This window comes from Ovis canadensis, chromosome 2 (assembly GCF_042477335.2).
Source record: "Ovis canadensis isolate MfBH-ARS-UI-01 breed Bighorn chromosome 2, ARS-UI_OviCan_v2, whole genome shotgun sequence".
NCBI classification, from domain to species: Eukaryota; Metazoa; Chordata; class Mammalia; order Artiodactyla; family Bovidae; genus Ovis; species Ovis canadensis.
The window spans coordinates 203,422,791-203,447,081 of NC_091246.1; the positions used below are offsets into that span (position 1 = coordinate 203,422,791).

Sequence of the window (24,291 nt, forward strand, 5' to 3'; positions counted from 1 at the left end):
AGAAATTAAGGAAACAGTAATAAAGATTAATAAAACTAAAACCTGGTTCTTTGAGAAAATCAAATTGAAAAACTATTAGCCAGACTCATCAAGCAAAAGGGGGAGAAGGATCAAATCAACAAAATTAGAAATGAAAAAGGAGAGAGATTACAGCAGACAACACAGAAATACAAAGGATCATAAGAGACCATTATGAGCAACTATATGCCAATAAAATGGACAAACTGGAAGAAATGGACAGATCCTTAGAAAAGTTCAACCTTCCAAGACTGAACCAAGGAGAAAGAAATTAGGAACAAGTGAATCACAAGAACTGAAATCTAAACTGTGATCAAAAATCTCCCACAAAACGAAAGCTCAGGGTCAGATTGCTTCACAGGCGAATGCTGTCAAACATGTAGAGAAGGGCTAATGCCTATACTTCTGAAGATTTCAGAAAATCACAGAAGAAGGAACAATTCCAAACTCATTCTACGGGGCCACCATTACTCTGATACCAAAAACAGATAAAGCTATCACAAAAAAAGAAAATTGCAGGCCAGTATCACTGGTGAACATAGATGCAAAAATCCTCAACAAATTCTAGCAAACAGAATTCAGCAACACATTAAAAAGATCATATACCTTGATCAAGTTGGGCTCATACCAGGGATGCAAAGATTCTTCAATATATGCAAATCAATCAATGTGATCCACCATACTAACAAATTGAAAGATAAAAATCATATGATAATAGATGTCAAAAGCCTTTGACCAAATTCAGCACCCATTTATTAAAAAAAAAAAAAAAAAAACCTTCAAAAAATGGGCATAGAAGGAACCTACCTCAAAATAGTAAAGGCCATATATGATAAAACCCACAGCAAACATTATTTTCAATGGTGAAAAACTGAAAGCATTCCCTCTAAGATCAGGGACAAGACAAGAGTGCCCACTCTTGCCGGTATTATTTAGCATATTTTTGGAAGTCCTAGCTATGGCATGGAGCCTGGTGGGCTGCCGTCTATGGGGTCGCACAGAGTCGGACACGACTGAGTCATTGTAGCAGCAGCAGCAGCTATGTCAGAGTAGAAAAAGAAAAGGAGTCCAGATTGGAAAAGTAAAATTCTCACTGCAGATGACATGATACTGTACAAAGAAAACCCTAAAGATAGTATATCCGAACATTAACTAGAGCTAATCAGTGAATTTAGTAAAATCACAGGATACAAAATCAATACACAGAAATCACTTGGATTCCTATACACTAACAGTGAAAAATCAGAGATTAACAAATCAATCCCATTTACCATTGCAATAAAAACAATAAAATATGTAGGAATAAACCTACCTAAGGAGACAAAAAAGCTGTATATAGAAAACTATGACACCGATGCTAGAAATCAAAGATGATATAAACAGATGGAGAGATATTCCATGTTCCTGGGTTGGAAGAATCAATATTGTGAAAATGACTCTACTGCTAAATGCAGTCTACAGATTCAGTACAATCCCTATCAAATTACCAATGGCATTTTTCACAGAACTAGAACAAAAAATTTCACAGTTTGTATGGAAATACAAAAGACTCCAAATGGCCAAGGCAGTCTTGAGAAAGAAGAATGGAGCTGGAAGAATCAACCATCCTGATGTCAGACTATACTATAAAGCTACAGTCATCAAGACAGTATGGTACTGGCATAAAAACAGAACTATAGACCAATGAAACAAGATAGCCCAGAGTTAGGGGGCCCATAGGTGTGTGGATTTGTCTTTGACAAAGGAGGCAAGTATATACAATGGAGAAAAGATAGTCTCTTCAATAAGTGGTGCTGGGAAAACTGGACAGCTATATGTAAAAGAATGAAATTAGAACACTTCCTAACAGCATACACAAAGGTAAACTCAAAATGGATTGAAGAACTAAATGTAAGACTAGAAACTACAAAGCTCTTAGAGGAAAACATAGGCAGAACACTCTATGACATAAATCACAGCAAGATCCTCTATGACTAATTCTAGAGTCAGCTCTCAGAGTAGTGGAAATAAAAAAACAAAACTAAACAAATGGGACCTAATTAAACTTAAAAGCTTTTGCACAGCAAAAGAAACTATAAACAAGGTGAAAAAGCAACCCTCAGAATGGGGAAAAAAGCAAGCGAAACAATTGACAAATTATTGATTTCTAAAATACATAGGAAGCTCATGCAACTCAATACCAGAAAAACAACTCAATCCAAAAGTGGACAGAAGACCTAAACAAACATTTCTCCAAAGAAGACATGCACATGGCTAATATATACATGAAAAGATGCTCAACGTTACTCATTATTAAAGAAATGCAAATCAAAACTACAACGAGAGATCACCTCGCCTGGGTCAGAATTGCCATCATCAAAAAATCTTCAAACAATAAATGCTGTAGAGGGTGTGGAGAAAAGGGAACCCTCTTGCACTGTTACATCGTGAGAATGTAAATTGATAACAGCCACTATGGAAGACAGTATGGCAATTCCTTAAACTAGAAATAAAACTACCATGTGACCCAGCAATTCCAACATTAGGTGTATACCCTGAGAAATCTGAAATTGAAAAAGACGCATGTACCCAGTGTTCATTGTGGCACTGTTCACGATAGCTAGGACATGGAAGCAACCTAGAGGTCCATCAGCAGATGAATGGATAAAGAAGCTGAGGTTCATATACACAATGGAATATTACTCAGTGATAGAAAGGAATGCATTTGAGTCAGTTCTAATAAAGTGTATAAACCTAGAGCCTATTATGCAAAGTGAAGTAAGTCAGAGAAAAATACTGTATATTAGTGCATATATATGGAATCTAGAAAAATGATACAGATGAACCTATTTGCAGGGCAGTAGTGAAGACACAGACATAGAGCACAGGCTTGTAGACACCATGCTGGGAAGAAGAGGGTGGGACAAATGGAGAGAGTAGCATGGAAACCTATACCCTACTGTATGGAAATTTGCTGTATGACGCAGGGAACTCAGACTGGGGCTGTGTGACAACCTAGAGCAATGGGAAGTGGGAGGGAGGTTCAAGAGGGAGGGGACATATTATAATTATGGCTTATGCATGTTGCTGTATGGCCAAAACTAAACACAATATTGTAAAACAATTATCCTTAATTAAAAATAGATACATTTTTTTTTAAAGTTCTGTAAGTATAAGATCTCCCACACTGTAGGCAGACGCTTTACATCTGAGCCACCAGGAAAGTCCAAGTATAAGGTGATCTCCCCAGGTCGATAGGTGCCCAATATGCTACTGGAGAAGAGTGGAAAACCTAACTCCAGAAAGAATGAAGAGACAGAGCCAAAGCAAAAACAATGCCCTGTTGTGGATATGACTGGTGATGGAAGTAAAGTCCAATGAGGTAAAGGACAATATTGCATTGGAACCTGGAATGTTAGGTCCATGTATCAGGGTAAATTGGAAGTGGTCAAACAGAAGATGGCAAGGGTGAACATCAGCATTTTAGGAATCAGTGAACTAAAATGAACTGGAATGGGCGAATTTAACTCAGATGACTGTTATATCTACTAGTGTGGGCAAGAATCTCTTAGGAGAAATGGAATTGTCATAGTCAACAAAAGAATCCAAAATGCAGTTCCTGAGTGCAGTTTCAAAACCAACAGAGGTTCTCTGTTTGTTTCCAAGATGAACCATTCATTCGTTACCACAGTAATCCAAGTCTATGCCCTGACCAGTAATGCTAAAGAAGCTGAAGTTGAACTGTCCTATGAAGACCTCCAAGACCTTCTAGAACTAATACATACAAAAAGATGTCCTTTTCATTATAGGGGACTAGAATGCAAAAGTAGGAACTCAAAAGATGGCTGGAGTAACAGGCAAATTTGGCCTTGGAATACAAAATGAAGCAGGGCAAAGGCTAACAGAGTTTTGCCAAGAGAATGCACTGGTCATAGCAAAACCCTCTGCCAACGACACAAGAGACTGCTGTACACATGGACATCACCAGATGGTCAATACCAAAATCAGGTTGATTCTATTCTTTGTAGCCAAAGATGGAGAAGTTCTATAGTCAGCAAAAACAAGACCAGGAGCTGACTGTGGCTCAGATCATGAACTCCTTATTGTCACCTTCAGACTTACATTGCAGAAAGTAGAGAATACCACTAGACCATTCACGTATGACCTAAATCAGATCCCTTATGATTATATAGTGGAAGTGACAAATAGATTCAAGGGATTAGATCTAATAGAGTGTGTGAAGAACTATGGATGTAGATTCATGACATTGTACAGGAGGCAGTGATCAAGGCCATCTCCAAGAAAAAGAAATGGAAAATGGCAAAATGGTTGTCCGAGGAGGCCTTATAAATAGCTGTGCAAAGAAGAGAAGGCAAAGGCAAAGGAGAAAAGGAAAGATATATCCACTTGAATGCAGAGTACCAGAGAATAGCAAGGAGAGATAAGAAAGCCTTCCTCAGTGATCAGTGCAAAGAAATAGAAGAAAACAATAGAATGGGAAAGACTAGAGATCTCTTCAAGAAAATTAGAGATACCCAGGGAACATTTCATGCAAAGATGGACACAAGAAAGGACAGAAATGGTATGGACCTAACAGAAGCAGAAAGTATTAAGCAGAGGTGGCAAGAATACACAGAAGAACTACAGAAAACAAATTTTCATGACCCAGATAACCACAGTGGTGTGATCACTCACCTAGAGCCAAATATCCTGGAATGTGAGGTCAAGTGGGCCTTAGGAAGCCTCACCACGAACAAAGCTAGTGGAGGTGATAGAATTGCAGTTGAGCTATTTCAAATTCTAAATGATGATGCTGTGAAAGTGCTATAGTCAGTATGCCAGCAAATTTGGAAAACTCAGCAGTGGCCATAGGACTGGAAAAGGTCTGTTTTCATTCCAGTCCCAAAGAAAGGCAATGCCAAAGAATGTGCACACTACTTCACAATTACACTCATCTAACATGCTAGCACAGAAATGCTCAAAGTTATCTAACCCAGGCTTCAACAGTACGTGAACCATGAACTTCCAGATGTTTAAGGTGGATTTAGAAAAGGCAGAGGAACCAGAGATCAAATGGCCAACATCAGTTGGATCATTGAAAAAGCAAGAGAATTCCAGAAAAACAGCTAGTTCTGCTTTATTGACTATGCCAAAGGCTTTGACTGTGTGTGTCACAACAAACGGGAACATTCTTCAAGAGATGGAAATACCAGACCACCTTGCCTTCCTCCTCAGAAATCTGTAGGAAGATCAAGAAGCAGCAGTTAGAATGGGACATGGAATAACAGACTGGAAACAAATCTGGAAAGGAGTATGTCAAGGATGTATATTGTTACCCTGCTTATTTAACTTACATGCAGAGTACATCATGTGAAATGCTGGGGTGAATGAAGCACAAGCTGGAATCAAGACTGCTGGGTGAAATATCAGTAACCTCAGATACACAGATGACACCACCCTTATGGCAGAAACTGAAGAACTAAATAGCCTCTTGGTGAAAGTGAAAGAAGAGAGTGGAAAAGTTGGCTTAAAACCCAACATTCAGAAAACTAAGATCGTCACATCAGGTCCCATCACTTCATGGCAAATAGATGGGGAAACAATGGAAACCATGACAGACTTTATTTTCTTGGGCTCCAGAATCACTGAAGATGGTGACCTCAGTCATGAAATTAGAAGACATTTGCTTAGAAGAAAAGCTATGACCAACCTAGACAGCATATTAAAAAGCAGAGAGATTACTTTGCTGACAAAGGTTGTGTAGTTAAAACTATGGTTTTTCCAGTAGTCGTGTATGGATGTGAGAGTTGGACTATAAACAAAGCTGAGTGCCAAAGAATTGATGCTTTTCATCTGTGGTGGTAGTGAAGACTCTTTTGAGAGTCTCATGGACTGCAAGGATATCAATCTTGAATATTCACTGGAAGAACTGATACTTAAGCTGAAACTCCAATACTGTCTCCACATGATGGGAAGAACTGACTCATTATAAAAGACTCTGATGGCTGGGAAAGATTGAAGGCAGGAAGAGAAGGTGATGACAGAGGATGAGATGGTTGGATGGCATCACCATCTCAATGGACATGAGTTTGAGCAACCTCCAGGAGTTGGTGATGGCTACCCAGGGAGGCCTGGTGTGCTGCAGTTCATCGGGTCTCAAAGAGTTGGACACAACTGAGCGACTGGACTGACATATAAAATAAATGCCAGATTTCAAAGGCATAGTATTAAAAAATGTTATAAATTTCATTAATAAATTTTGGTTGCATGTTGAAATGATAATATCTGAAGATATAGTGGGTTAAATAAAATACAGGATGAAAATGACTTTGACCTGTTTATTCTAGAGAACTTTAAAATTGCTTGAATGACTCACTTCCATATTCTGGAAATATGCTCTCTAGGAGAACTTTCTGTGATGATGGACATGATCTGTGTTTACCCTGTTTAGTGTGAGAGCCATGAGCCATGTATTAGTGTTGAATATTTAAAATGTACCTGCATGACTGAGAAGCAGATTTTATTTTATTTTGGGGGGCTGTGCCATGTGATTTATGGGTTCTTAATTCCCCAGCCAGGGATTGAACATGGGCCACTGCAGCAAATGCACCAAGTTATAACCACTAGACTGCCAGGGATCTCCCAAGAAGCTGTTTATATAAAGTTAATTTTTATTTTTGGTTGCACTGAGTCTTAATTGCTGTGCTTGGACTTTTCTGTAGTTGCAGAGCGCAGGGGCTACTCTCTAGTTTTAATACCCAGGCTTCTCTTTGTCTTGGCTTCTTTTGTTGTGGAGCACAGGTTCTTAAAGCTTGGACTTCAGTGGTTCCAGCATGTGGGCTCAGTAGTGGTGACTCATGGGTTCTAGATCACATGGGCTGAGTAATTGGTGGCGCATGGGCTTAGTTTCTCCTCAGCATGTGGAATTCTCTTGGACCAGAGATCAAACCCTTGTCCCCTGCATTGGCAGGTGGATTCTTATCCAATGTACCACCAAGGAAGTCCTGTATTTAACTTGTTAGTTTAAATTTAAGTAGCTGCATGTGGCTACTTCCAAAAATAATGAACAGCACTCAATTCAGTGAGAGTCTGCTGAAGTTTTGGACTATGTGAAATTAACTTGCTGCTTACGGGTTCTTGTTGAAAGGTATGTAATATAATTACATGATAACCCAATTTAAAGTATTTATGGATATTTGTAAAAAGCTACATTGTGTTAACTAATGATATCACCATATAAAACTAATTCTAAAATAACTTGTTTTGTCTGCTTAAGAGCAAACTAAGCCTGAGGCCAAGGTGCTTCTTAGTAATTTTTTTAACATACTGTATTGGGCAGTACAGTTCTAGACCCTTTATTACTCTACAATTTACTGTTTTAGATTTACATTTACAATCTATAATTGATGTTTACATGTGGTGTGAGGTAGGAGTCAAGTTTTCTTCTTTATGGATATCTAATTGACTAAGCTCCAAGGAAAAGAGAATTTTTCTGTTTTCATACTACATTATTTATTTGTTCTCACACCAAATATCCACACTATCTTTAGTAACTGGTAGACAGAGTGCCTTGTTCGTTGGCCCTTTCTGTTTCCATATAAGCATTAAAAATACCTCATCAAGGGGTTTCCCTGGTGGCTCAGTAGTAAAGAATCTGCCTGCCAATGTAGGAAATATGGGTTTGATACTGGTCTGGGAAGATCCCACATGCCACAGAGCAGCTAAGCCCATGTGGCACCACTACTGAGCCTGTGCTCTGGAGCCCAAGGGCTACAACTGCTGAAGCCCATGTGCCCTCAAGCCTGTGCCCTGCAACACAAGAAGCCACTGCAATGAGAAGCATGCGCACCACAACTAGAGAGTAGCCCCCGCTTTCCACAACTAGAGAAAGCCCCTGCACAGCTATGAAGCTCTAGGGCAACCAACAATAAATAAATAAATTTTAAAAATACCTCATCAGTTTTCATAAAATAACTTTTGGAATTTTAGTTGGGCATTACATTGGATCTCTATAACATCCAAATATGTTATCTTTTTTTTATGAAAAAGTCTTACACATCTTTTGTTAGATTTATTTCTAGCTATTTGCTGCTATGAATTATAAACTTTCTAATTTCATAATCTATTTATTGCTGGTATAGAGAAATACAGTTAATTGTCCTTGGGTCTAGCAATTGTACTAAATTAACTTATTAATTCTTACAGTTTCTTTTGTACTTTCTGCATACCCAGTCCTGCCATTTGTGAATAATGATAGTTTCATTTCCGATTCTTACACATTTTTTATTGTATTTCATCTTACTGCATTATTGTACTGGTCAGGATCTCAAGAACAGAAACCAATAAACTTTTTTGTAAAGGACCAGATAGGAAGGAAGCCAACATTTCCTGTATAAATGTACATAGACTATAAAGTATTGTGCTTAAAAGGGAGTCAGTAATCTTGCAAGTGAGTTTTAAGCAAACTTGTATTAATTTGAAGGGCTATACAATATTCTGATAAAAGGGGCTATTTTTATAGGGGATTGAATTAGGAAAGGACAATTCATAATCATGAAAGAAATGAGGTAAAACATTTACCTACTAAATTGGCAACAGCTGAAAAGTTTTGTTTATTTTTAATGTGCATAAGTATAAACTAATGCTTATTTTTCTTTCCCTTTAGGAAAAATAGAAATGAAGGTACATATGCACACAAAATTTTGCCTCATTTGTTTGCTGACATTTATTTTCCATCATTGCAACCATTGCCATGAAGAACATGACCATGGTTCCGACGAGCATCACAGACACCATCGTGGAATGACAGAATCGGAGTCAAGCGAATTTTCAGTGCTGGATGCTGAAAATGAAAAAAAGTATTATATTGAAAAACTTTTTGACCGTTATGGTGAAAATGGAAGATTATCCTTTTTTGGTCTGGAGAAACTTTTAACAAACTTGGGCCTTGGAGAGATAAAAGTAGTTGAGATTAATCATGAGGATCTTGGCCACGATCATGTTTCTCACTTAGATATTTTGGCAGTTCAAGAGGGAAAGCATTTTCACTCACATAACCACCAGCATTCCCATAATCATTTAAATTCAGAAAATCAAACTGTGACCAGTGTATCAGCAAAAAGAAACCGTAAGTGTGATCCAGAGAAAGAGACAATTGAAGTGTCTGTAAAATCTGATGATAAACATATGCATGACCACAGTCATCGCTTATGTCATCACCACTGTTTGCGTCATCACCTTGATCATAACACTACTCGCCATTTTCCTAATGATTCCATTACTCACAGTGAGCATGGGGAGCCTAGCCATGAACCTTCAACAGAGACCAATAAAACACAGGAGCAATCTGAAAGTAAGCTACCAAAAGGAAAGAGGAAGAGAAAAGAGAAGAAAAGTAATGAAAATTCTGGGGTTATTACACCAGGTTTTCCCTCTAACCATGATCAGGGTGAACAGTATGAACATAATCGGGTCCACAAACCTGATCGTGTACATAACCCAGGTCATTCTCATGTACATCTTCCAGAACATAATGGTCATGATCCTGGTCATGGACACCAAGATCTTGATCCTGATATTGAAGGTGAACTTCGACATACTAGAAAGCGAGAAGCACCACATGTTAAAAAAAGTGCAATTTATTCAGCTGCTAGTCACAAAGATCATAATGAAGATGATCGTCAACATGAGGTAAGCAGAATAAGGCAGTGGCTCTGTAATTCTCAGATGATTCTGAAGTACTCTTAGGGAAAAAGAAAAGTGACAGAGGAATAGACGACCGTATTCAAACTTGTTTCCAGTTACAAAATACAATAAGGGCTAAAAATCAGATTAAAGATTTTTATTTGCATTTTCACTTGCATTGTTTGTTTTCACATTTGGGTTCCTTCAATTCTAAATGTTTAAAGGTTGTCAGAAAATATATTTTATTCCTTATTTTACTCTCTTGCTTAAGACTTGCTTTGACTCTCCAAGTTAGCTTACTATTTCTAGATGCTTGAAAGTTGAAGTCCTTTTTTTGTTTAGACAGTTTCTCTTTCATACTAATTAACTTATTGAATTAACTACAGAGTGATTTCTAGTCACTGATCTAGCTCCAAAGTCAGGTATTTTGCACATGTGGTAGGTTTGTTTTCTCTGTCGCTTTATCATAGGACCTGCATGCTCAGATTAGTCTTTTCTCATGCTTTTGACAGATGAACACTGAATACAAACAGATATAATCATGAGAAATGCCAATAGCAATGGGATGGTTCTCTTCTAAATTTTTGTTCTCCTTTCAATACTTTCACATTCGATTTGTTACTTCTTAATTTTTAAACAGCTATTCACCTTAAAAACATTTTTGTTTCATTAAAAGTGTATCAATATCCTTATTCTTATATTTAGCTCTCATTAAAGTTTAGGAAAAGCTGTTGAATTTATTATTGTTCAGATATATAAAAAGCAGCAGCATCTATTGTGGAAGATGACCTCAACCTTTGTTTTGGTCTCTTATTACTGAAATGTGTTTTACATCTAAGTAAATATCTTTGTTTCTTTACTAGACAAATCACTAGATATTTGGTTTTCAGCAAATTTTAAAATCTTAGTGTATTTTTAAAGAAATTGTTAATTTATTACTATGGGTAATATCCTAGAGTCTCTTGTTGATAATAACTAGACATTATCATAACTAAACATTAGTGTTTACTCCTTCGATTCTAGTTGCGGGGTCTGGATCACCAGTCTTATTATTTTGTATCCTCATAGGCCTGATGCATAATGGGGATTTTTTCAAGATTTCTGGAAATGGTCTGTGCATTAGATAGGGTAGTAGTACCTCATGTAAAGACTTGACATGAGAAAATTCATTTGTTTGTATGTTTTGATTTTGTGTTTTTGCATTGGAGTTACAGTAAGCAAGCATGCAACCAGAGTGCATATATGTGGAAAAGAGCTACTCCGTTCCCTTAGTGTTAGATATTTGTATAATGATGGGTCCAGATTTTTTTTGTTATTTGTTTTCTTCTTAGTTTTTTTATACTTTGTACTTAAAAAGTTCTAGTGGATAAAGCTGCGTTTTTTAGTCTTGCAGTTTTAGCACTGGGATAGAATTTCACTATATGATATTCTTCTGGGGTACCTTAGGTAGTAAAAATGTCTGTATCCTTTTATATTTTAATATAAAGTTATTAAAGTACTCTTAAGTCTATTTAACAGTTTCACCAAATAAGAATCTCGAGCAACTGATGATTGTAGTTTGACTAGGGAAGTGATATTTTTTTTCTTCACTCCTTCAGGATCTTGAGAATATAGTTTTAAATCATTCTTGTTAATGGCAGAAAGTCATTATCTTTTATATGTTGCAGTGGAGAATGGTTAAAATCCATAAAAAGTTTGGGGTAATCAGGTTGAATTCTTCCCTATCATAAGTTCCTATTAAAAGTCATTCTTTAGTAGATATTTATATTGCAGATTACTTTTAAATTATATTTAGAATATATTTTACTATATAGTATGTTTTCTGCCTAATCTTCTTAAAGTACTCTTAATTTGTTTTATCAATTTTCTTGCAGTGTTTGAACGTCACTCAGTTGTTAAAATACCATGGTCATCGTGCCAACTCTCCAATCTCATCTGATCTATTTACATACCTTTGCCCTGCTTTGTTATATCAGATTGACAGCCGACTTTGTATTGAGCATTTTGACAAACTTTTAGTTGAAGATTTAAATAAGGATAAAAATCAGGTTCCTGAAGATAAGGCAAATATAGGGGCATCAGGTAAGATTTAAGTTCTTTCTCCTCAAAAGAGTCTCTGTACTTTAAAAAAAAATATGGTTGGAATCAGAAGGCAATTCCAAATGATTGTCTTATTTTTGTTTCTTTCAGTATATTTTAATCATGTTTAAGTATGTATGTTTAGAAAAGATTGGAGGAAGACAGGCATAATACAGTTTACTCATCTCGTCTGGCATTACATAGGAACATGGTGTCGTGTACAGAGAACTAATAGATTGGAAAGGAAATGCAGGTTTTTCATAAATAGATTATTCTTTATGGGCAAATGTTAATAAGGGGGTCGTTAATTAAAGTTACATGATGTTATAATTACTTAATATTTAGCAAGATGAGGGGCTCTAGTGAAAAGCCAATATTACAAAATTTTTAAGGACGTGAAAAGAGAAGCTAGTGTGGTTAAACTCTTGGAATGTCTCAGAATGCCAGTGATTGGCACATGAACTTCATCATGGGCACTTAGAGAGTAATACCAAATGGGTAAGATCAAAACTATTTTTAAACTTCTCTCTTTGTACTTTTTCATCATATCCAGTTGGCTAGATTGCTCCACTTTGATGTTTACAGGTACCTCCTTCTGAAACTTCTATTCCATAGGAAATTTGTACCTCTTATTGAATCACAAATGTCATTCCAATTTATTCTTTTGATAAAATCTGAAAATCTTTGATGTTTTTCCTCTATCTGTGGTTTCCGTTTTCATTTCCTATTTTCACTTGTATAATCAGTTGTTGAGTCCAGTTGAGTCTTAATTTTCCAGTTCTCTCCACTCTGATAACTTTAGTTCATATCCTCATTGGTTCTTTACTGAATTGTTGAAATAACTCCATAATTTTCCCTGCCTGTGTTTCTGTTCCCCTCATAGATCATGCTTAGCACTTAAGCTAGATTTATATGGACACTCACATAGATTTTTCTTTTAGTACTAGCCAGTATTTATTTAATACGTGGACTTTTATTTATTTACAAACATGTATTATAGGCACTGTTCTATACTCAGTTCATTTACTCCTTGTAACAGTCCTATGAAATAGAGAATGTTACCCTAAAACATAGAATGTTACCCTAAAAAATTTCCCAAGGTCTCAAAACTAGTGAGTGAGTATGGTAGAGTTCAGTTCTGGGAAGCTTAATCATTTTGGTATTCATATGTGCAAAGTGTTTTGCATACTTTTCTTCACTAAATTTTAATACTAATTGAATTATTTGAGGAAGCTATTATATGATTCTTGTTTTTATGGGTAATAAGTAAGGTAAGGCATGGAAAAGTTAGTAACTTGCCTACAGTTCCCAGACCTAATAAATGATAAAATCCACCAAGTCTGAGGTTAATCACTGTGCTATTTTCCAAATTTAGGAAATTCTGATATCCCTTTTGTGATTTTTGCCATATATTGTTAATGTTACTTAACATTTTCATTAGATCTCTAGTAATTTTCTTTACATTTTTTAATATTGTAAGTAGTAGTAGCTATGAGGACATGGATTTGATGTGATGTGCTAGGTATTTTCCTCATTTATTTTAAAATACTGCATTATGTTGTTCAAAGTTTATATGTTTGTTTTTACCCCCCAATCATGCTTTTCAGAATATGATCCATGCCTACCTACTATCACATCTCTATTTTCCACCATTCATTTTTTCCCCTTCCCTCTAATTTTAACAAACCGTGATAATAGATTATGCTGGTTTTCCATGATTCTCCTCTGCCTTTTTACTTTGTAAGCATCTCTGCTTGGCTGACCACTGTGATTCCTCAATGATTGGTCTCCCTGGAATAACTTAACTGACTGTACTAGGTTTAATTAAGTCCCCTACCTTGACACCCTGTGGATATTGCCATCATGGTACAGAGTTCAGGGATCTTAATAATTTGATTAGTTATCTTTTTGTTTGCCTTTAGTTGCTTAAAGGAAGTTACTGGGTCTTTCATCTGAGCATCACTAGTGCCTAAGATACTTTGGACAAAAAGTAAATACTCATATATTGATTGAATGAATAAATTACTTAATATTAGTCTATAAGTTTTTGTTTCTAACCTAGAAAGAACACTTGTAAGTCAGCCTAGTGTACATTGATAATAGTGTTCTCAAGAAGCATGAGTGGTATTTCATGAACTTCCTATGTGCAAAATCATGTTGAATGCACTTCTGGTTGAAATGCCTAAGGTATAGTGGTATTGAAATGAAATGAAAGTCACTCAGTCATGTTCGACTCTTTGCAACCCCATGGACTGTCCGTGGAATTCTCCAGGCCAGAATACTAGAGTGGGTACCCTTCCCCTTCTCCAGGGAATCTTCCCAACCTTGGATCAAACTGAGGTCTTCCACATTGCAGGCAGATTCTTTACCAGCTGAGCCACCAGGGAAGCCCAGGAATACTGGAGTGGGTAGTCTATCCATTCTCCAGCAGATCTTCCCAACCCAGAATTGAACTGGGGTCTCCTGCATCATAGGCAGATTCTGTACCAATTGAATAGTAATTGAAGTAGCTAAATTTATGTGTATGAATATGAGCTGAAAAAAACAGAATTTTGATAAAATAGATAAAAGATTGAAAGGGCAGCATTTTAAAAGTTTTCGTAGTGTAGAGCAGTACAGCAATAAGGTAGACATGTTTATGAATATCGCATTCTAGTATAAGAGTTCCGTTTGAGGCAGAGACATTCCTTAATGCTTAAAAGAGTTATGCATAAAAGAGATGCCCTCAATATATAACTAAGTCTCTTAGGTTCCTACCTATTCTTGGTTAATTTCTTTGCAATGGGAAAATAATAACCTCAGAATGGATAAATTAATCCTAATAGCCTATATTTATTAGAACCTTATTACGATGTGCTGTTTTAAACACCACTTTTACAAGAGTTTAATTTGTTATTCCGATGAGCTAGACATTTTTCTTTATTTCTCTTTACTGAGGAAAAGAGGTTTGAGAAGTTAAGTAACATGCCCAAATCACATAACAGAGCTGTGATAGGAACTAGAGTATTCTCCATCTAAAGCCTGTAATGTAACCACTGTGCTCTTTCCCTGTGCTATGCTCTACTGCTTCCTGAAAAGGCTTTTAAGTGTGCTTGGCCAGAATGTAAGTGACAGGGAGATAAGGAGAGTTTAGTGTTTTGACAGATAAAGCAGATGTAGACAGGAAAGTGGTACAGGTAAATACTGATGTAAGTATTACTCTAAGTATAGATTAGTCATTAAAAAAAAAATCTAAGAATAGTCTTCTAGTAGACAAGCTGGGTTCAGTCTGATAAGATCTGAAAGGGCAGAGAAAGTGAGTCCACACACTAGACTTGAATAATGATCTTTGGGTAGACAAAATATGTCCCCTTTCTGGCTTCATGCTCATTGATCTTTGTAGATAACTAAACACCTTGAGAGCCAGTGTCTCTCTCAGGCACTCATAAATTCTCACTGGCAGGAATAAAAGTGTGTTCTAGGTCTAAGATTATTTATCTTAATTAAAAATAAAATTCATGTGTTCTTTACAGGGGAAAAATAGAGGCTGAAAAGACTGAGGCATCTAGAGTTAAAACTAATACCCTTTTCCATTTCTACAGTTTCTTAAAAAACTCTGGTTATTTGTTTTCACATTTGCTGTGGGTTATGACTTAGAGTTGTCTATGTCATAATATTGATACAGTCTACATATTTTAACAAAACTGTTGACAGATGCTTGACTGTAGTAATATTGAAAATTGCACTTTATTCAATCTAAAAAGCCTTAGAGAAAAGTGTACTTGCTTTGAAAACAAGTACATTACTAATAGTGAATATTGATTAGTTGTTTGCAGGTGGTTATTAGCATTGTCAGAAATGAAACTTGAATTAATTATGTCCTGATAGATGTTAATAATTGTTAGAATGCCCTGCTAGTAATTATTTTTAATGACTGCTGCAACATTTAAGAAGGTTAACTTGTTCTGTATAAATCTCCCATAGTGACACAGCTACTACCTCATTAACTGTTCAAAGACTGCTGTAAACCAAATATGCTATATACTGTGTATGTTAGAAATCATTTGTTTCTCAAGATTGGCTCATTTAGTCATAGAGTTGACCCTAGCTTAATTACCAAGGTGGGGAGGGGAGGTTGTGAATAGGCTGCTAAGCGTTTTCCACCAATTAAAATGCTGAAACAGTGTAGAAAACTGCCATCTTGCACATGCTTTGAACCAAGTTAATTAGAAAGTTTCCACAGATGAGCGCTTCTTTTTAAAAGAATGCATTTTCTCTCTAGATAATGAGAAAGGGAGTTGGTGAATAACTCAGCTTGAAGACCTTTAACGTTTTAAGCAACCTAATTTGCAGAATAAGTGAAGCTTGTTGCAGACATTTAATGCTTTTTATTGCATACGGTATCCTGGGTACAAATAAAGAAAACATTTGCTAGTTGCACTTAATAGTTTGCATAGTGTTAGGTTGGTATAAATTTTACAAGATTCCTTTCATTGTTTATCATTTATTGTTATTTTGGGTTTCTTTTGGCTTTATACCAAACAAATTGTGATTTTAAAAAGACAAATAATTTGGTTGGAAATCAAAACAATTTTATTGGCTTTTTTTACAACTAGGAAATTATGATATTTGAGCTTTAAATGTGTATGTTATTAATTGTGGAAAAAAGTGTGTACTTAAATACCATGGGAAAGTATTTCAAGGACAGTAAATTCAAAACAACTTTTATTACTCTTAGGTCAAAGAAATAGTAATTTTCCTTGAAGAATGTTTATAACTTGTTAGGAGAATGACTACTCCTTAAAGTTATAGTGCTAGGAAGCTAGAATTATTATTTAAAATTAATAAGAAATCAGCATAAGAAAACACATATGATAACGTAAACTTATGGGATAATAGGGCTGTTTCGCTAATGAAACAGTTGTGGAATAGTTGTAATCTATAGAAAATAACTAAAAATTTCTGATTTGTCTGAAATAGGAAATTTGGCTCTAAATTTTATTTCTTGGCACTGGCAAAAGTAAGTAATAGATATGTGAAATTAATTAGCTTTACGCTTACATGTATTTTCAATGGCATGTATTCTGAAAATCTTATATAGCAACAAGTTTGTTAATAATCTTTTGTCCCTCTTCCTCTGTCCTGATTAGCTCAAATTTTGAAAGAGTGATTGCCATTTGGGTTAATAAAGTTAGTATTTATTCTTATTGTCATGTTTAATTATACTTATTTTTCTTATAAATCCTTTTATATGAAGCTGTCTCCCCTTTTATATGAAGCTACTCCAGGAGAGACAAAAGTGATAAGTCACTTGGCCAAGAACTCTCTGAAAATACTGTGATTTACTGGAAATAACAGTGGATTAAGAGAGGACTTTGGGTTTAGTTTTGACTTTGTCATTTTAGCTATTTAACTATTTTTTATTATGCTAAAATACATATAACATCAAATCTGCTATCTTAACCATTGTGCGTTTGTTACATTCACAATGTTGTGCAACCATCACGCTACTTTTACAACTTTTTGTTTTAACCACCACCCCAGATAGAAGTTGGGCTTCCCTGGTGGCTCAGCTGGTAAAGAATATGCCTTCAATGTGGGAAACTTGGGTTCGATCCCTGGATTGGGAAAATCCCCTGGAGAAGAGAATGGCTACCCATTCCAGTATTCTGGCCTGAAGAATTCCATGGACTGTATAGTTCATGGGGTTGGAAAGAGCTGGACATAACTGAGCAACTTTCACTTTCAGATAGAAGCTATGTAATCATTAAGCAATAATTCATTTCCCCCTTAACCTCAGCCCCCAGTAACCTCTAATCTTTTGTCTCTGAATTTGACTGTTTTAGATAGTTCATTTAAGTGGAATCATACAATGTTTGTATTTTTGTCTGCTTTATTGTGAAATACTTAACATGTCTTTTTTCTAATGTAGGAAATTGTTTAGTTTTATTTTTGTTTTTATAAATTTATTTATTTATTTTGTCTTTGCTGGATCTTCATTGCTGTTCGAGCATTTTTTAGCTGTAGCGAGTGGGAACTAGTCGCGGTGCACAAGCTTCTCATTGCAGTGGCTTTTCTTGTTCTGGAGCACAGACTCTGGGGCACTCAGGCTTCCGTAGCTGTGGCACTTGGGCTCAGTAGTTTCGGCTTCTGGTCTCTGGAGCACAGGCTCAATAGTTGTGGTGCACAGGCTTAGTTGTTCTGTGGCACGTGGGATCCTTCTGGATCTAGGATCAACCTTGTATCTCCTGCATTGCACGCAGACTCTTAACCATTGACCACCAGAGAGACCCTCAGCATAATGTTTTTAAGGTTCATCTATGTTATAGCATGTATCAGAACTTCATTCCTTTTTATGGTTGAGTAATACTCCATGCATATATACACCACATTTTGTTAATCCATTCATTCATCAATGTATGCTTGCCTATTGTGAATAATCGTCTAATGAATACAGGCATGCATGTATCTGAGTTTCATCTTGGAAGCTGGGCAATGCCGTGACCTGGGATTGATTCATATAATGCTTTTGCTTTTGTGGGATTATGTTTTCTTGTATTCTCTAAGTTTCAGATGTCAGCACAAATACCGGTGATTTTCTAATCATTAAATGAGCTGCTCTCTTTCAGACATCTTTTAGTTTACAGATTTGCTTTATAAGGTGGATGAGAAAGAGACATAACACTGATCAGTGAGAAATTATACCTGCAAGTATATAATATGTGATGTATACCCATTCGTGCACATATGAACTTGTATACCCTTTAACACACAGACTCTCCTTTAATTACGTGTGTAAACACTTTTCTAATTTATATGTGTATCAATCTGCTATTGATCAGTCTTCAGTCATAATGTATTTGGTCTTCCTTGGTGATTCAGACAGTAAAGAATCTGACTGCAATGCAAGAGACCTGAGTTTGATCCCTGTGTTGGGACATCCCCTGGAGGAAAAAAATGGCAACCCACTCCAGTATTCTTGTCTGGAGAGTTCCATTGACAGAGGAGCCTCACAGGCTACAGTTCATGGGATCTCAGAGTCAGACACAACTGAACGACTTTCACTACAATGTATTTAGCTCACCTGTTGGCATACTGGTGATTGATTTTTTACCAAATTCGATTTTGACTTATTTGGTAATTTGAGTTTTGACTAATTGACCAAAAGTCACTTGAGATTGTAAATCATCACAGAACATTTTAAAATGTTTATGGCTTCATAGACTCTTTATTCTGTGCTCTTTTTCTTTAATTTCTTGATTAAAGTGTCTTTTAGATCGGCTCTTTTTGAGATATATTGCCTCTAGATTGGATTATTGACAAACTAAGGAAAAATATATTTGGGAAAGGAGAGTTGTATATTAATATGTAAGACATTTTATCTTCAGGTTTAATGTTTTCATTATTAGGCTTGGTGTTTCCCTTTTAGTTATTGTATCTTTTGTTCTCTCCCTTTTTAATTATTTTCCCTCCAGTAGTTTGATTGGAGCTAGAGAGTTGCAGTAGTTTTGACAAACCTTTTTTGGTTTAGTTGACCAGTAACTTTATTGCTTCCTTGACTTCATGTATACTTACAGTCTCTTTTCTCCAACCAGGCCACCCATTGATTTTATTGTTCCAATCTTTACATGGGACACACACAAATAAAGTAACTTAACTTAGTCATCATTATGAAGTCAGTCTTTAAACCTTGTTTGACCTTATATTTTTCTTTATATGACATTTATTTTTTGTTTGTTTAACTCCAGTTCCCTGTGCCTGGTAGTCCCAACCATAGTTGGGAGAAATCTCCTTATTTTTTGGATCCACTAACCAGGATGTAGCCTTTATAATGAGTCTTTCCCTGACCTTGATTCTTTGAGAATTGAATTTCTGTTACTTTATTGCCCCCAAATCCTTAAGAAGGATGGAAGCCAGTGTATTCAGTCTCTGGCTATGTTTCAATCTTCTTTGACCCTTTAGCTTCCCAGTGTTTATATCATAGTAATTATCTGTTATGTTTAGGATAAATCACAGTGCTTCCATTAATAACAGATGACCTATTGTTTTATTCAGAACTAATTTAGCTAACGAGAATTAGCTGTAGTGTTAAGGTTATTGGATAGTGTGACTAAAATGTCCAATGAATAAACACACTTTTATTGATAGTTTAGCATTTAGCAGGTCAATTAAAGTTTTTTATCTTTCTTTATTTCTGTTTGTCTTTCAAAATTTTTAGTTATCTTGATGAAGAAATGCATTTTTCTTTTATTCATTTATCATAAGACTTAACATAAAGTCTTTCAGCAGATGTATAGTCCTATTAGGTTTGATTAGGAAAATATCATTTTAGATTAAACCTTTTCAAAAGTATCACTCTTCAGTGAAATTTTCTGTAAGTATTAAAGTTTAAAACATTTCTTTAGGCCATTAAAAAAAGTAATCTCTCAGTTTAAATGAAAATGCCTCACTCCCTGAACCACTGGCATTAATTTGTGATACCTGCTTATGAATAGCCTAGAAGAAGAAATGTGCACAAAATTCCACCTGTTTCTTACAAGTCATATGAAAACATTTCTCCTGTGTTCTGATCCAGTTAAAACTATATACTGTTAAAAGTAGTAAATTGTACAGAAAACTAAATTGGGGGAAAGGGAATTTGTAACTAGGTATGGAAGAAAGATGATATCAAGGAAAATAGGACTGAATTATCCTTTGTAAAAATAAGAAATACAATAAAGCAATCAGTAATAAGGCTTTTTTGGGTCTTATCTGAGTATATTTCTATTTGGAGCTGATATTTAAAAGTTTCTTAGATGTTGTATTAGAATGATTTCCATAGATTATAGTGTGTTGGATGCTTAGATTCTTTAATGCTCACAGGAGAGTTTTATAATGAGAGTCTCTAAGTAAACAATTTTATTGCTATGACTGTGCCTTTAGACATTAGCAAAATTTTATTTAAAGCTAAATAGTGTAAGTGAACCACAGCCTTAAGTCATTTTAAGCCCCTGTTTCTAACAAGGTGGATCACTGAAAATACTATATCTAGCTTGGTCTGAGTTTAATTCTTTTTTTAAGTATTCAAGGTAACCACCTTGAATATAGTTGTTTTGTTTTTAAACACTGTAGTGCCAAAATACAAAGTTTATTAAAAAACATAGTCTAGGTAGGATAATCAGTCTTCCATTATCTTATGTTTATTCTTTGGAGCTTTTTTGTTTATAATGGCATACTAATATTGATCATTACTTTCTTCCTACAGCGTGGATTTGTGGTATCATTTCTATCACTGTCATTAGCCTGCTTTCCTTGCTAGGCGTGATCTTGGTTCCCATCATTAACCAAGGATGCTTCAAATTCCTTCTTACATTCCTTGTTGCACTAGCTGTAGGAACAATGAGTGGAGACGCCCTTCTTCATCTACTGCCCCATGTAAGAAACCTTTTCAGTCTTTTTAAGAAGTAAAAGTATTTCAGCTAAAAGGGTCCTTTATTAGCAAACTATAGCATACTAATCTAATCTTTCTGTTGTTTTATTGCTTATAGGATGAAGTATTTTTTCATTTGTACAGTTTTAAATTAAGTAGTATATTTAAAATTGAATTTATTAGATTTTAAAATAGCAAAAACTGATAGTGTCGCTTTTATCTTCACTTGTCACAACATATACATATTGTATCATCACAATGCACATTTTCACTCTCTTACAATTACATATGTCACTTACACCTCAGTGAAGCTGAAATTTAAAAAATGCTCTATTAGCAGTTCTGAAAGTGAATATTTAGTGATCAGTGAGTGTTTTATTTTTGTGGTTTCTCAAGAAAGCCATTGGAAGAAATGTATATGGTATTTTATAATGATTGTGCACATAGCCAGTGCTCCACAGGCATCTTTATTTGAGCGGAATAGGCAGACATCTTCAGTTAATGATTTTAGATGTTTAAGCTCTTTACACATGGGGCCATTTATCTTTTCACCTGGGGTACCACTTGTGTTCTTCCATTTGGGAACACTTCTAATGATATGATCATAAGTCCACACTCCTGGGTTTCTCAGTTGGTGCAGTGGTAAAGAATCCATCTGCCAATGCAGAAGACGCAAGAGATGCGGGTTCCATCCCTGGATAGGGAAGATCCCGTGGAGGAGGAAATGGCAACTCACTCCAGTATTCTTGCCTGAAAAGTCCCACAGACAGAGGAGCCTGGTGGGCTAAGAGTCAGACCTGACCGAGCACTTGTACAGGCACATACACCACACTCCTATTCCCCTGCTTATCAACCTTTTAAAAGGCTTATCACCAGTTAAGAATGTTTAAACCAGTATTATTGCCTGTCCTTCAGATTATGAAAACAACAGAGCTTTTTTGTTTTCTGAATGTAAAATTATAGATTTGAATATTTATGTTCTCATCTCTTCCCTTCTGGAGTATTCGGGAGACAGTATTGTATTTGTGTGTTGTGTACACCTGTTCTTCCTTTCTGCACTCCTGATTGAGAATTCCCAATCTAGTGTCTAGAACAATGTATGGCATTGCCTTTAAAAAAATTAATATTAAGACTGTGAATGTGCATATTTTTTTTGGCTGTTGATTCATTATATATAACTTACTTTCCCATTTATTTTAACCCCTTGCCTGCCCTTTCTCCCCAGCCACCAAGCATAGCAACAGTCTGCTTCAGAACTGGGCCAATAGTTGAAGTGCAAACAATGTTTAAGTGCTGTTTAACTTATTTATTTTCTTAAGTGTTAATTAAATGAAGCTATTACCTTTTGTAATGGTCTTATCTTCTTTAAGAGGTTTAGCAACCTCTTCTGTTGACCACTTGCAAATAAGGGGAGAATGTAAATAAATGTTACAAAGAGGGAAAATACTGAGGACCAGTTCTCTTTTACATTCTCTAAGATTAATATGATAGAACTTAACATGTTTTGCAGTTTTTAAAGAGCTTTGTTTCTGTATACATGTTTATTTTTGCTAAAGATTTAAAATGTAGAAAATTAAACACGTTTAAGTATATGCTTCTGCTCATGTTCAACAGTATACACAGACATAACATCTCATCACTTCTTTGAAATAATTAATAAAGAAAAGTATTATAAAAATTAGCTTAAGAGAAAGTTAGATTATAAGGAGTTAGAAATGGTTACCTGCTGGTGAATTAGTTTATTTTAGTTTTACAGATAATAAGTCTTATATCTGGGTCTTATATATTTACTTCAGTTTACAAAGGACCCATCATTCCCTCTATTCTTACTCCTGGATTGGTTCTCTCACTATAGGATGTATTAATATCTTAACCCTGATAGCTGTTTGAAATTTTTGGTCTTTGTTTTAGAGTTACCATGAAGTGTAGTACTTTCCAGGCCACTGAGTATAACAGAATTAAATGGAAGACTACTTATATTCAAGTGATGTAACAGGGGATTGTTTTTCTTTTCTGGAGATTATATTCGCAAAGTAGCATTGAATTACTGGTTTAGAAGCTTTTCTTATTCTCATTAATAGTCTCAGGGCGGACATGATCACAGTCATCAACATGCACACGGGCATGGACATTCTCATGAACACGAATCTAAGAAGTTTCTGGAAGAATATGATGCTGTATTGAAAGGACTCGTTGCTCTAGGAGGCATTTACTTATTATTTATCATTGAACATTGCATAAGAATGTTTAAGCACTACAAACAGCAAAGGGTAAGTATTTTTTAATTATTTGTTTTCTGAAAGGTAGAACTCAAAAACCTTTATTTTGGGGAAGGCCTTGTGTTTTTTCTTAATCATGGTGTTGGTATGTATTAAATATCATTGAATAGACTGTCTTCAGAGGAAAAACTGATCTTTGCCAGTTTTTTTTGTCATTACATTTGTTTTAGCATTTATAATCAAGCTATAGGAGTCCAGTTGCAGTTAATTTTGTGTTGCTTCTTATCTAGTTAACTTAAATAGTTTGGAAAAATATTGGCCAATTTATGCTTACTAAAAATGCAGAAATATATAAATAGTCTAATTGGTCTTCATAGGTAATATTTTCAAGTATTAGAGGCTTCCATTGACATATCTTTTAATGAAAATGTTTTCACACAACAAATTTCTATATCAGAAATGCCTTGCCAGTGGTGTAAGTAAGTACTAGAGGTAAGAAGAATTTAGATTCAGAAGGCTTTGTAGGAAGAAAATATTAATGAAATTAAGGATTTGGTGGTTCATGTAAAGTAACAAAATACTTCTGAGATGGTACTTGGACTATTGATTAAATGCCCTGTTTGTCATGAACTGTCTTTTGGGTCACACTTAGTAGAATAAGACAAATATCTAAAAGAATTTTTCCCACAAGAAAATAAGATACTGTCATTTACTATGATTTACACACTTCCTGTTCACATCTGTCTCTAAGGGTCTTCTTGAATACATCTCATTAACATGATTGTCATATTGATACTGATTGTTTTCAGTATATTTTGTTTAAGTAAATCCTAGAGGACATTTTTAGAAAGCTTCACAAAATAACAAGTTAGAAAACTTTTACATTTTCTTAGTTAGCTACAAATATTAAAAAAAAAATCTTCA

General features: G+C 35.3%; 1 protein-coding gene across 4 annotated transcripts in view; it reads left to right on the forward strand.

The window, feature by feature from the left end:
• SLC39A10 (solute carrier family 39 member 10) overlaps positions 1-24,291 on the forward strand; it is a 152,353-nt gene that overhangs the window by 104,420 nt on the left and 23,642 nt on the right. For all 4 annotated transcript variants that reach the window (XM_069574475.1, XM_069574474.1, XM_069574473.1 and 1 more), the window contains 4 exons: positions 8,663-9,687; positions 11,556-11,763; positions 20,984-21,153; positions 23,230-23,418. In XM_069574475.1, coding sequence (XP_069430576.1) covers positions 8,674-9,687; positions 11,556-11,763; positions 20,984-21,153; positions 23,230-23,418 — 1,581 coding nt within the window. In that variant the 5' untranslated portion in view covers positions 8,663-8,673. The remainder of the gene's footprint in view (positions 1-8,662; positions 9,688-11,555; positions 11,764-20,983; positions 21,154-23,229; positions 23,419-24,291) is intronic.